We start from the raw sequence: 13035 nt of genomic DNA on the forward strand, positions 1-13035 counted from the left end.
TAACATTAAATCAACTATCCAATACGGTATTCTTGTTTACGGTTGTTGCAGCTACTCTTCTTTAATGCCGATTTACATACTTCAAAGAAAGATCTTAAAATTGATTTACTTCCGAAATCGTCGCGAACAATCGGATGACATTTTTATTAGAAATCAACTGCTAACCGTGCACGAGCTTCATGTGTATGAATTACTAAAATATGTACTCCGATCAGTAAACAAACTACACAGTGAGGATTTTTTGAATAATGTGTTTGAATTCGAAAATCCCACTAAAGTAACGCGTAGGGCTAATTTAAACCTCCTTAAAGAATCATTTAGAAAAAAAACGATTTGAACGGCAATCAATTGCCTATCGGGGGTCTAGGCTTTACAACGTATTGAAAACTAGAGGCTTACTCGAAGATGGGATAGAAAATGCAAAAATTGGAAAAATTACAAGTTTTTATCATAAATTTAAGAATGGATACCTGCTAGGTAACAACGAGCTGGCAACTTTAGTTTTCAGTTTTTAATTTTTGTGTAATTTCAGTACCTTGGTTAAATGCTACAGGACAATCAACTATAAGTTGCGATTTATGTGAAAAAATATGACCCTCCAGAACCTTTTAGTTTAGGAGATATGGCCCTTTTTATGATTTTTTGAATTTTTTCTCAATAATTATTTTCCCGAAAACTTAGGAAATTTTCTTCAATTTTTTTTTTGAAGCGACGTGTTCCCATGCCGGAGCATCAGCTGAACTGCTATAGGTAGCGCTATGAAGAACAATATGTTTTCAATTAGGTAAAAATCAAAATCACGTATTTTTTTGTTTTTTTTTGTTAATTTCTTCATAAAAAAAAAAAAACTTATTTTCTTTCTTTTGTTTGATGTTAAATTCAGTATGTGTGCTATATAAGGGCAACATTTATGTGGACCAATGGTCTCGTTAGTTGTCCATTCCGATGATAAATGCATTGATGAAATTACTTTTGTTTTGCTAATGACTATATTTATCAATCGGAAAAATAAATTCTTTCTTTCTTTCTTTCTTATATAACTGGGTATCATGAGCTTCAGCATAGCTGAAAGGTATCGCTTTTTTGAGAACGATTTGCTTTGCTTGATTTATATCACGCAAGTAAATATGCTAAATTGTTGGCTTTTTAACGGTTTTTTTAGGCAACAAAAATGTTTGAACATGGATCAGGCAAGTCAAAGAGTTAAAAATAAGTGTGTTTCAGTTGGCGAATACTTTGGATCTGGAAATAGTCAGTAGAGTACGTGTAATACAATGGATAACGACAATCCAACGACTTTTGCGAAATCCTCTGAGCGAGTATTGAGTCCTGCGGCTTATGATGACGACGTCTATGATGCGTTTGATGGCCGGGAAATTTTTGATTTAATCCGGTCGATAACTGACCCGGAACACCCATTGAGCTTAGAGGAACTTAATGTGGTATGTGAAGACAATGTATCTGTAGACGATGACAGAAGCACGGTCGATGTTCTTTTCACGCCGACCATCCCTCATTGCACCCAAGCTACTTTGATTGGACTGGCTATTCGGGTAAGGCTGTTCAGAGCTCTGCCTTCTAGGTTCAAAGTGACGGTGAAGATCACGCCAGGAACGCACGATCAGGAGTACGCTATAAATAAGCAGCTGGGTGACAAAGAAAGAGTGGCTGCGGCACTTGAAAACTCAAACCTTTTAGCTGTCGTGAATGGTTGCTTGCAAAGCTGTGAAAGTTTTTGATTAATTGCTGTTATTACTTTTTGAATTACATAATGTAATCTAGAGAGATGAATTTATATGGACTGAATTTTTGTGTTTTTTTTTTCACCAGTAGCTTGTTCAGATTCATTCGTATTTTGGATTTTGATGAGAGTAGTCGGTGTATCTCCAATCAGCATAGATTGTTCCCAACATTATTGAAATTGATATGTACCTTTTGTGTTTCATTTTGGTTAGTTCTTCAATGCCTTTCATTTGTTTGAACTGGAACTTCTGATTAAATTGTAAAGATGGGTCATTTATGAGAGGAAGATAGATAGATAGATAGATAGATAGATAGATAGAGAGAGATAGAGAGAGAGAGAGAGAGAGAGAGAGAGAGAGAGAGATTTCGGTTGTTTGCTTTCATCTGTTTGTCTCCTCGTCGTTCAAAAAATTTTCATCAGGGAGTACACTATTTTTCCGGCGCTAAGGATTTTTGGGAAACGATTGGGTGAGAACATCCTGATACATTTTTGCCAAAAATATGCTGTTTGTTTAATTAAGTGTTGCATACTTGAATAAGTTTTGTCATATTTTGGGGAAAAATTAAGCAAATGCCCGAACCAGTAGATCATGAATTTTAGTGCTCGAATTTAAAGTACAGCAATGTTTTCCCGAATAGTTGAATCAAAACGACCCTTGGTAAGTTTGACTCCTGCCAAGAGGCTACCCTCTGATATAGCAAATAAAATTTTCCCCAGAATCAAGAATTTCAATCGAGTCCAATCGGAGGCCTTTGAGTTTCTGATGAATACTGACAAGTCCTTAGCTGTGTGCGCACCTACTGGTTGTGGAAAAACTGCTCTAATGGAACTGGCAATTGTCAGACTAATTCTGAAATCAAGACAAAATTCTCAATCACTGCAGCCATGTTCTGTAGTTTACATAGCTCCAATGAAGTCCCTTTGCAACGAAAGGTTTGAAGACTGGTCAACGAAGTTTGTGAGTCTTGGAATGATGTGTGCACAAGTAACTGGCGACACGGACGACCAAGATATTCTGAAATCGTTGAAAGCGCAAATTATTGTTACTACGCCTGAGAAATGGGAAAACGTCACTCGTTGTTTTCAGTCCTCATTTTTCACACATATACAATTGTACCTTATCGATGAAATACACATGTTAAGTGATAGCAACCGAGGCCCGACATTAGAAGTGCTCATTGCGAGAACCAAAGCGGCATTAATGTCGAATGCTCAGTCGCAATTTGGAACGAGGTTTGTAGCTGTTTCAGCCACCTGTCCGAATATCGAGGATGTGGCCTTATGGCTGGGAACCTCAGATTTTCCTGCGAAGTCACTGAGTTTCGACAAGAGCTATAGGCCAGTGCCTTTGGAGTTGGTAGTTCTCGGCTATCACGACTCAGGGTAAGTGGGCGTAAAAAATTATCAATGGGTTTGAATTTTGAAAATTTAGAATTTACTATACACTACGATCAGGGATGGGTGATATATATCAAGTGATAAATATCATGATAAATATCATGATATATATCATGATATTTTTGACAAAAAAATCCATAAATATCAGCTGTATCATGAAATCAGGTAAATTTGACATGCCTCTTGCCTAATATTCCCATCAAAAGAACCGCGGATTTTCTTTGTTCTCGTTTACCGCCAAATTTGTTCAGTGATTTGTCTGGCAATTCAGTCTGGGTTTTTGCCGCGTTTTTTCTTCAACTTGTCATCTTCCAATTATCAACGCTGTTATACAGTTGACTGCTTTATATTTCACATTAGTCTACGATACATTACGTGGAGTAATAAATAATCGCGATTTCAGTTTCTTACAATGTAATTTTGTCAAAAGATGAGCCGATTTTTTTTTCTATAAATGAATATATCATAACATCATCATACATTAACATATTAGTTTTTTTACCCTTGCAATTATAGGGAGCTTTTTGACCCTTGCAAAACAACCTCTTACTATATTTATCAGTTGGTTTTATTAGCATATCAATGTGTATCAGTCAAGTGTATCGGCACATCTACGAGCAATCTACTTATTTTGCTTGTTTGGTGCAGAGGAAACGCACATGCTCGGAACTAAAGATCTGGGGGTAGGGGTAAATTTAGGGGACAGGAGGCGGACGCCCCCCGCAGGGATTCGACCTCCTCGCCAACCAACATTAAAAAATTTAATGGCTCATATGGCGCCAATATATACTATTTTTGAAGGGGAGCAGGCGCGGAAGAAGCTCTCACTTCTGGTCAAATTTACCAAAAAAAAGTCCGAAAGCACCATTTTTGACATGTTTTTGGAAATTTTTCTGCGGTGCAGAAAATTTAGTCAAAATTGGGTGGACTTAAAAAAAAGTCGACAAAAATTAGAAAATTTTTCCCGCAAATAATTTGGATCACAGGTAATAATTTAGAAAGAAGCTTGAAATGGTAAATTTACAAATGCGCAGCTTATGCAGCGTACTTGTTTTGTCTGTATAGGGCTTGCATTGTAGCGTTTAGATGCAAATTTTTTACTGAAAAAAATTTGGCTGTTTTTCAGCTTATGAAGTGTCTGCTTTAGTTTTGACGGGTTATTTGCCTAATTCTCGTAAAATTTATATAGTTTTTTTTTCGTTTTTTTTAAATTTAATTTAACGTGATAAGGTATGTTTGGAAGTTGGAATGCACTTTTCCGACCTTCTCTGAAAAACGTTTAAAAAAATTCGTTAGAAAAACGAAATTTTTGTCGATTTTTTTTTCAGTAAAATTTTGTTCGGCTATTTTCCTCAATACTTTTTGATGAGCCTGCTGTTCTTATCATATTCTTTTCCGCGAAGGTAATTGAAGACGTGAGTTTATTCGCAATTTTCTTAGTGTAATTTTCAATCAATTTTTTCGTCAATTGATTTTAATTTTGCTGTAAGTGCTTTCTAGTCTCTATATTTTTGTAGAACGATAAGTTCGCTAAGCAAGAGACTCTGGCTTAGGAAGCCTTAAAGGATATCAGATCACAAACTACCTTTAATTTTGTTTTTATTCATATTTTGCTCGTATTTTTCAGAACTTTTAGTTTTCAAAATAGCAAGTTTGGTTTGTTTGCGCTATTTGTTCCTAGTACACTTAATGTTTTTCTCTCCTTCTGTATAGTGTTGTTTTTTTGCAATTCAACTAAGGAAGGGTAATTTGTTTCAGGTGTTTCGTTTTTATATCTACCAAAACTTGATGATAGCGAAAAAAAAATGAAATGGACGCCAGCATTTTTTTTGGATAGTTTTTGTTTTTAGTTTGTTTGGACTTAGTTCCGAGCAAACTTTTGCTCTAATTCTTCGTGATGTCTGAGAATTTTTGCCTGCCAATCGGTTCAAATTAATGGCACAACGTATTTTTGACAAAAAAATCAAACATTTCAACATTAATTGCTTTTAAAAATCACGGTTTTGTGTGCATATCTGCCGCGCGGTAACTTGTTATGCAAGTTCAATGATATTTGTTTTGTCCGCCACAGGTTTTCATCAAAATGAGTTTTTATTTTGAGAAAAACATATAAAAATTTTGTGTGTTGTTTCTTGGCGTTTTTTTTTCAGTTTTTTCACTATTTGGCGGCTTTGTTTTGCAAGGGGTGCGAAGCTCAGTTTCGCATCTATGTTGATAGTTTTATTGTTCAACTATCGTTTGACTGCTTATTTGCCACAGTGTGCCTTTTTCTTCTATATCATCAGTTGGTTTCGGCTTCTGTTACATTGGCCTGCTCACCTCATATCGCGTCTTTTGAATAGTTAAAATTATCTTTTCTGCGAGTGTAGGAAACGGGGGTGGGGACTTAAAAACCAGTCACATTTCGAAACTTGATAGTTCAATGTTTTAAATGATAACAAGTTTTCTGTTAGCTCTACAGACCTCTACCAAAGTATTGTCGGTTTAGTAATCGCTTGGCAATTTTTGTACGAAAGCTAGTTTGGCCGTTGTTTTTGACATGAAGTTGAATTATAGTCGAGACAAACGTATGAAAATTTCGAGAAATGTAGTCATCTACAATTTGAACTTGCTTGTCATGCTATGTTGCATTTTATTGCTAGTGCTTCGCCTTTCAAAGCAAAATTGAAATTTCAATGACTTTTAATTGAGGAGAGCACATACAAAAGTTTTAATTTCTAACTGGAAGCCTAGGGTAAAGTTTCATATATAATAGCGTATTTTTGTTCCGACCATCTATGTCGAGGAACTTTGTATTCGTGTTTTATTTTTCTTTTTTTCCACGCAAAATCAGGTACAAATATTAATCATTGGAATGGATCAGTTGCTGATTTAAGCTCAAATCAAGCCGTGAAAATAATGGTTCGTCGAGTTAAGTCAGTTTTTGAAATTTTAGTTTTGGTAATCAAAAATTCAAAAATTTTCTGCAAAAAAAAAAATATTTTTTTTTTTCAAAAAATCTTATTTTTAACGATTTTTTTTTGTTTCAAATACACATAATTTTTTTCGTTCAGAGTAATGAACGTAGTGAGTACTCTTTTATTGGTCTTGCTGATTTTTTAAAGAGTAATGAACGTAGTGAGTACTCTTATATAGGTCTTGCTGATTTTTGTTAGTTTTTTTTTCAGGAAAAAGTCTTAAAATTTGTTCACGCTCATTTTTGATTTTTGCGGTTTCATTTGTAATTTTTATGTTCAGTGCATTTCTAAAAGGCAAATTCCACTATCAAACAGCAAAATTGTTAAGGTCACGAAAAACGTGATCGACTTCTAATTTCGAAAAATGGAAATTAATTATCAGATTTCCCAGCAAAAAAAAATTCTATTTATTGATCCAGTTTTCTCAAATTCGGCCAATTTTAACAAAGTGTCCATCATAAATTGTTCTGCAAGCTCAAAGGGCCGTATATTTTTTTCGAAGTTCAAAATTTCAGGTTTTTGAAAAAACAAGTCAGTTTTTTTTTCACTTTTTTGGGTTCATTACTCTTTTCCAACTGTCAGTTGGCTATGTTTTTTTTATCGCTCCACTGACAAGAAAACTGTACTAATTTAAAAGTGTAAATATATTTTTTAAGACTATGATTGGAACATTCTGTGCTATTTGCTTAGTAACTGGCTATCCTTGTTAATATATAATTTTTTCAAATAGTTTACATTTTTGTCCTATTTATTAAATTGATAATGTTTACCCTGGCCATAAGCAGATATGCAAGCGTATTGCAATCGGGTACTAGACTTTTTTCCGTAAAAAACTTTGTCCAAACTTCTGGACGATCTCCTCTTCTAGAGGCTCTCATTTCTTGAGGATCTTCTGGTTTCAATTATCTTTTCTTAATCAATTATCTTTTCACAAATTTTACTTTGAGGTTGAAATGGTCTTTTAAGTTTCAGGTTCTAATTATCTTTTCAAAAAAAATCTTTTTTTTTCGCGTTTGTGGTTTTCGTCCTAGTTTTTCTCGGTTCATTTTCCATTTTTTCAAAGGCCTTTTTATCTGGTAGGGCTTTTATTGGTTTTCTTTTTAGAGCATGGATTTTGTTTCAATTTAAACAGTTTCGTACTATAACTGAAACTTCACAAATTTTCAATTATACCATGTCTGATTTTGAGTTCTTTTAATTTTTTCGTTTTTTTCCACATATTCGATAAGTTTCAGTTTATAATATGTCGACTTAGTCAACGTGTTTTTTTTGTAATTTCGAGGATAACCTATTTTTGCGTATTTTCGTTTGGGATTATGTGTTTCAGTTTGGATGGGTTGTGAAAACTTTTAAATTTTTTGAAGTTTTTCGTGACAATAGTTTTTTCAGCTGAACAGGTTTCGACCAAAAGTTTGTCGCCTTTGTTGCCGCTCAGTAAATGATTTCCTTTTATAAGGGATGTTTATGAACTTCATCCGATACAAATATGAAGTTTTTGTAGCTGTAATTTTTCGTCTTTAGTCAGTTTATTTTTCAAAGTAATTTTTTCCAAAGTAGTTTTTCATGAACGTTTTGGCCTTTTCTTTTTTCCATTCACTATATTGTAGCGCAATGTGTTTTTTGCTTTGCAAGGGTTGCGAAGCTCTGCTTCGCCTCTGTGTTTATAATGTGCCTTTAGTCTATCCACTCCAAGTTATTCAATTCGATCTTCTGTATTGTTTCTTTCTAAAATAATCACCATGGCTTTGGAGAAGTAAATTCTTTCATCTTTCCTTATTTTAATAGCACCCTAGGAGTTTTTTGAAAAATTACATAAACAAAAAAACAGATTCATTACCCTGGCGATGAGCAATGGTTTGGCAACCGGGTACTATACTTTTTCCCGCAAACAACTTTGTCCACAGGACTCGTCTGGGCTCATCTCTACCTTGTTTCAGAATGTATTCAAACTTCTTAGCGTTCCTGGCCAACTTAGCCTTGAGGTAGCGAATAAGCATGGGACGACAAAGGTCCTGGGTTCGTGTCTGACCGGGACCAGATTTTTTTTTCATTCGGGAAATAGTCTGTTTCAAATAAAATTGTCGGCCAATTATTTGTCGGCTTAGTTCCATCTTGAAATCGTTTTGTTTTTGCTGCGCGTATTTTTTTAATGTTGTTTTTAGTGTTTGATTTACTGCTACAATTTGTAATTTTACTTATCTTGACTTCGTATTTCAAATTTGAGTTTTTGATTTCAATGGAAAGAACAGTTTTGAACAGCTCATCTGCATAAGTGGGTTCGACCAAAATTTTTTGGACGTCAAGTTATGGCCCTCGGAATAGTCAAAATTTTGATTTTGACTGTTTTGTGGATCTTTTCGACTTTTCTCTCAAAAACTAGTCTCTCAAATCTGGTATTGTGGGTTCAATGAGATAAGTAGTAGTAGGAACCTCCTCTGCATTAGTGGTCACTAACAAAAATTTTACACTAGAAGTTATCGCCCTCTGAAAAGTCAATTTTTTGGTTCACCTAGTTTTTTTCAACATCTGAAATCTATTTCGACTTATGTTCTTTTCATGTTTGTATTGTATCGCAAGTGGGGCAAAGCTACGATTCGCCTCTGTGGTACGCTTACGATTAGCAAGCGTTATCAAGTCGGAATGTAGACTATTTTTGGGTAAACAACTAGTTTAACAAAATCAGTTGAATCACTTGCTCAATCAGCTGACATGCTCAGTTTCATGAAAATTCAATTTTAACTACTGGGATGGTACTATATACAACGGTTACCACTTTCTGCAAAAATATAGTTTTTTTCTCAAAGTCTTTTCTACCAAGTTGTTTTTAAAGGTATTCATAGAAAGAACGCCTACACTCCTGTGTGCCTGCATACTTCCCTGGTCTTTTTTTTTGCTTCACTGATTTGTCTACAGCCTTCGAAAACGTGTGGGGGAATAGTTGACAGATATTTTGATTTTTTTGTTTCAATGAATTGCGAGGAATTGAAAAGCGTCCGTGTATAAGCGGCTACTCCGAAACTTTTGCTCATACAAATTGGGCCATTGGAATTGTTTTTTTTTTTTGCTTTTTTGAATTATTAAATTTAAATACATAAGCGGTTAAGTCCAGTTTTTTCTTAAAAGCTATGATTCTCTGAAATGTCAACTATCTTATTTATTGACCGTTTTTTGGACTTTTCTCGTTAACTATCCTATCAAATCAACTATTATAGCTTTAATCGACACAACAGGTTGATGAAAGCGTACCTTTACAGTTTTCTACGCTGTTTCGTTCAGAAAAAAGTTATGGCTTTCAAACAAGTGAAAGTTTTGAAACTTTGACCGTTTTTTGGAATTTTTTACTCGAAAGCTACCGTGCCAATTCTCATGTTAAGTGTTCAAGCGAGAGACCCGATTTTGGTAATCTTCTCTACTTTACTGACCACTTTTAGCTTTTAGCTGAAAAAGACTCCGGTTTTTTTTTAAACAGTTTTTTTCTAAGATTTTTTTTTGAATTTTCTTAAAAATTATCCTATCAAATCTGAGATAAAAAGTTCAATCAAAAGAAGCAGCTGCGCGAAGTTTTTTCTGCAGAATCGGCTACTCCTTAATTTTTTGTAAGAGAAATGTTATGTCTTTGAGAGAATAACCTAAAAATTTTCACTCGTTACTTAATTTAGACAAACAACAAAGATTTTGGGCAAGTCCAATTTTTGAAATCATGCACTTGGTCCTGCATCAGTATAGCAAACTCAAAAAGTAGCAAACACTTACCTCCAGCTTTAGCTATACATACAAAAGTTTTGGTTCTAGTTTTTTTTCAATATTTTTCATTTTAACGTTTTTTGTGATTGTATTGAATATTAAGTGTTGCGAAGCTCTGCTTCGCGTCGGTAGAAAAATTTTGATTTCTGAAGAACCAGGTATTTGAGTGGTGATTTTTTTTGGGATGGCTTGGCAAAAGTATGTATCGCTTTTAGTGTATTTTTTTACCAACTATAGTTACTACTTACGCTTACTGCAATATTACAATTCTATTTACTACCTTCAACACCAACAAAATTGTTCAAAAGCTGAAATTATCAAATATGAAATGAGTAAGCTCTGAGCAGTAATCTAGAATATAAATATTTTGGCTTGTAGAATCACAAATTGAAAAAGTTTTTTTTTCCAGAATATTTGGAGCGTACTTATTTTCGGGCAGAATTTTGTTTGTGCGCAAGATGTACAGAAGTTATAACTGCTGTATAAGTTTAGAAGTTTTGCCTATCTATTTGTTTTCAAAAAGTTATATGGCCCATCATATAATAAATTGCTGAAATTTTACATGTGTGAGCCACAGTTACGAAAAATATAAGAACAATTAAAAAATTCAATTTTTGGCTCTTCAATTTAGGAATGCGTTCAAACTCGACTACAATCTGAACTATCGCCTGAACGACCTGATCCAGAAGTACTCGGAGGGAAAACCCACCCTTGTATTCTGCTCCACTAGGAAGGGCGCGCAACAGGCGGCGAAGATTGTGAGCGACGCGTGTCAATACACTAAGGCAGGGTGGCCACGTAGCTTGTTCAACAGCGTTTCATTTTTGCTTTTTTATCCATGTTTTCTACAACTCCCTGTAATAACTTATAATTGAAGTTGTCTTATTGGTTTATTGGTTGATTTTCTTGTAAGTTTTTTTTGTCGGCTCAACTGGTGTCTGCTCAAAGAATTTTTTGCGCTTCGTAAGTTTTGGTCAGTTGCTAATTCGAATATAAAATGTCTGGCTTAGAATGTTTGCCTTGTATTCCTGTTTGATAAAAATAAGTTCTATGAAAATGTATAGGATCGGCTTTTTCTACATTTTCTGAGAAGCTTTGCAAAATGTTACCACTTTCTGCAAAAATATAGTTTTTTTCTCGAAGTCTTTTCTACCAATTTTTTTTTAAAAGATATTCATAGAAAGAACGCCTACACTCCTGTGTGCCTGCATGCTTCCCTGGTCTTTTTTTTGCTTCACTGATTTGTCTACAGCCTTCGAAAACGTGTGGGGGAATAGTTGACAGATATTTTGATTTTTTTTTTGTTTTATCAAAAACTTACTCAACTTATCTGAAATTTTAGTTTCAATGAATTGCGAGGAATTGAAAAGCGTCCGTGTATAAGCGGCTACTCCGAAACTTTTGCTCATACAAATTGGGCCATTGGAATTGTTTTTTTTTTTTTGCTTTTTTGAATTAATAAATTTAAATACATAAGCGGTTAAGTCCAGTTTTTTCTTAAAAGCTATGATTCTCTGAAATGTCAACTATCTTTTTTAATGACCGTTTTTTGGATTTTTCTGGTTGACTATCCTATCAAATCAACTATCATAGCTTTAATCGACACAACAGGTTGATGAAAGCGTACCTTTATAGTTTTCTACGCTGTTTCGTTCAGAAAAAAATTATGGCTTTCAAACAAGTGAAAGTTTTAAAACTTTGACCGTTTTTTGGAAGTTTTTTTACTCGAAAGCTACCGTGCCAATTCTCATGTTAAGTGTTCAAGTGAGAGACCCGATTTTGGTAATCTTCTCTACTTTACTGACCACTTTTAGCTTTTCGCTGAAAAAGACTCCGGTTTTTTTTTTGAGACAGTTTTTTAAAAGATTTTTCGAATTTTCTTAAAAATTATCCTATCAAATCTGAGATAAAAAGTTCAATCAAAAGAAGCAGCTGTGCGAAGTTTTTTCTGCAGAATCGGCTACTCCTTAATTTTTTGTAAGAGAAATGTTATGTCTTTGAGAGAATAACCTAAAAATTTTCACTCCTGTTACTTAATTTAGACAAACAACAAAGATTTTGGGCAAGTCCAATTTTTGAAATCATGCACTTCGTCCTGCATCAGTATAACAAATTCAAAAAGTAGCAAACACATACCTCCAGCTTTAGCTATACATACAAAAGTTTTGGTTCTAGTTTTATTTTCAATGCTTTTCATTTTTTCAACGTTTTTTATGATTGTAGAAAAGTTTCGATTTCTGAAAAAATAATATGCTTCGCGTCTGTAGAAAAATTTCTGAAGAACCAGGTATTTGAGTGGTGATTTTTTTTTGGGATGGCTTGGCAAAAGTATGTATCGCTTTTAGTGTATTTTTTACCAACTATATTCACTACTTACGCTTACTGCAATATTACAATTCTATTTACTACCTTTAACACCAACAAAATTGTTCAAAAGCTGAAATTATCAAATATGAAATGAGTAAGCTCTGAGCAGTAATTTAGAATATAAATATTTTGGCTTGTAGAATCACAAATTGAAAAAAGTTTTTTTTCCAGAATATTTGGAGCGTACTTATTTTCGGGCAGAATTTTGTTTGTGCGCAAGATGTACAGAAGTTATAACTGCTGTATAAGTTTAGAAGTTTTGCCTATCTATTTGTTTTCAAAAAGTTATTTGGCCCATCATATAATAAATTGCTGAAATTTTACAGGTGTGAGCCACAGTTACGAAAAATATTAGAACAATTAAAAAAGTCAATTTTTGGCTCTGCAATTTAGGAATGCGTTCAAATTCGACTACAATCTGAACTATCGCCTGAACGACCTGATCCAGAAGTACTCGGAGGGCAAACCCACCCTTGTATTCTGCTCCACTAGGAAGGGCGCGCAACAGGCGGCGAAGATTGTGAGCGACGCGTGTCAATACACTAAGGCAGGGTGGCCACGTAGCTTGTTCAACAGCGTTTCGTTTTGGCTTTTTTATCCATGTTTTCTACAACTCCCTGTAATAACTTATAATTGAAGTTGTGTTATTGGTTGATTTTCTATTAGTAAAAAGGGATAGAAAAACTATTTAAGCCGGTTGCTGTGCAAGTAGCACACAAGGGTGGTCCGACCTCAGTATTTTGAAAAGATAAAACTTTTGTTACTTTTCTCGAATTGTGTCGTTTTTGAGTTTCAAAAACTGAGCTTGGAAACATTAATCGGGGT

General features: G+C 34.3%; 2 protein-coding genes across 3 annotated transcripts in view; both read left to right on the plus strand.

Moving 5' to 3' along the window:
* LOC134840077 (small ribosomal subunit protein uS12) overlaps positions 1-13035 on the plus strand; it is a 96281-nt gene that overhangs the window by 41955 nt on the left and 41291 nt on the right. The window lies entirely within an intron of this gene.
* On the plus strand, positions 1275-1739 carry LOC134851753 (cytosolic iron-sulfur assembly component 2B-like). Its single transcript, XM_063868014.1, has one exon. The coding sequence runs from the start codon at positions 1275-1277 to the stop codon at positions 1737-1739; it is 465 nt and encodes a 154-aa protein (XP_063724084.1).

Source organism: Symsagittifera roscoffensis, chromosome 1 (assembly GCF_963678635.1).
Source record: "Symsagittifera roscoffensis chromosome 1, txSymRosc1.1, whole genome shotgun sequence".
In the NCBI taxonomy this organism is placed as follows: Eukaryota; Metazoa; Xenacoelomorpha; order Acoela; family Convolutidae; genus Symsagittifera; species Symsagittifera roscoffensis.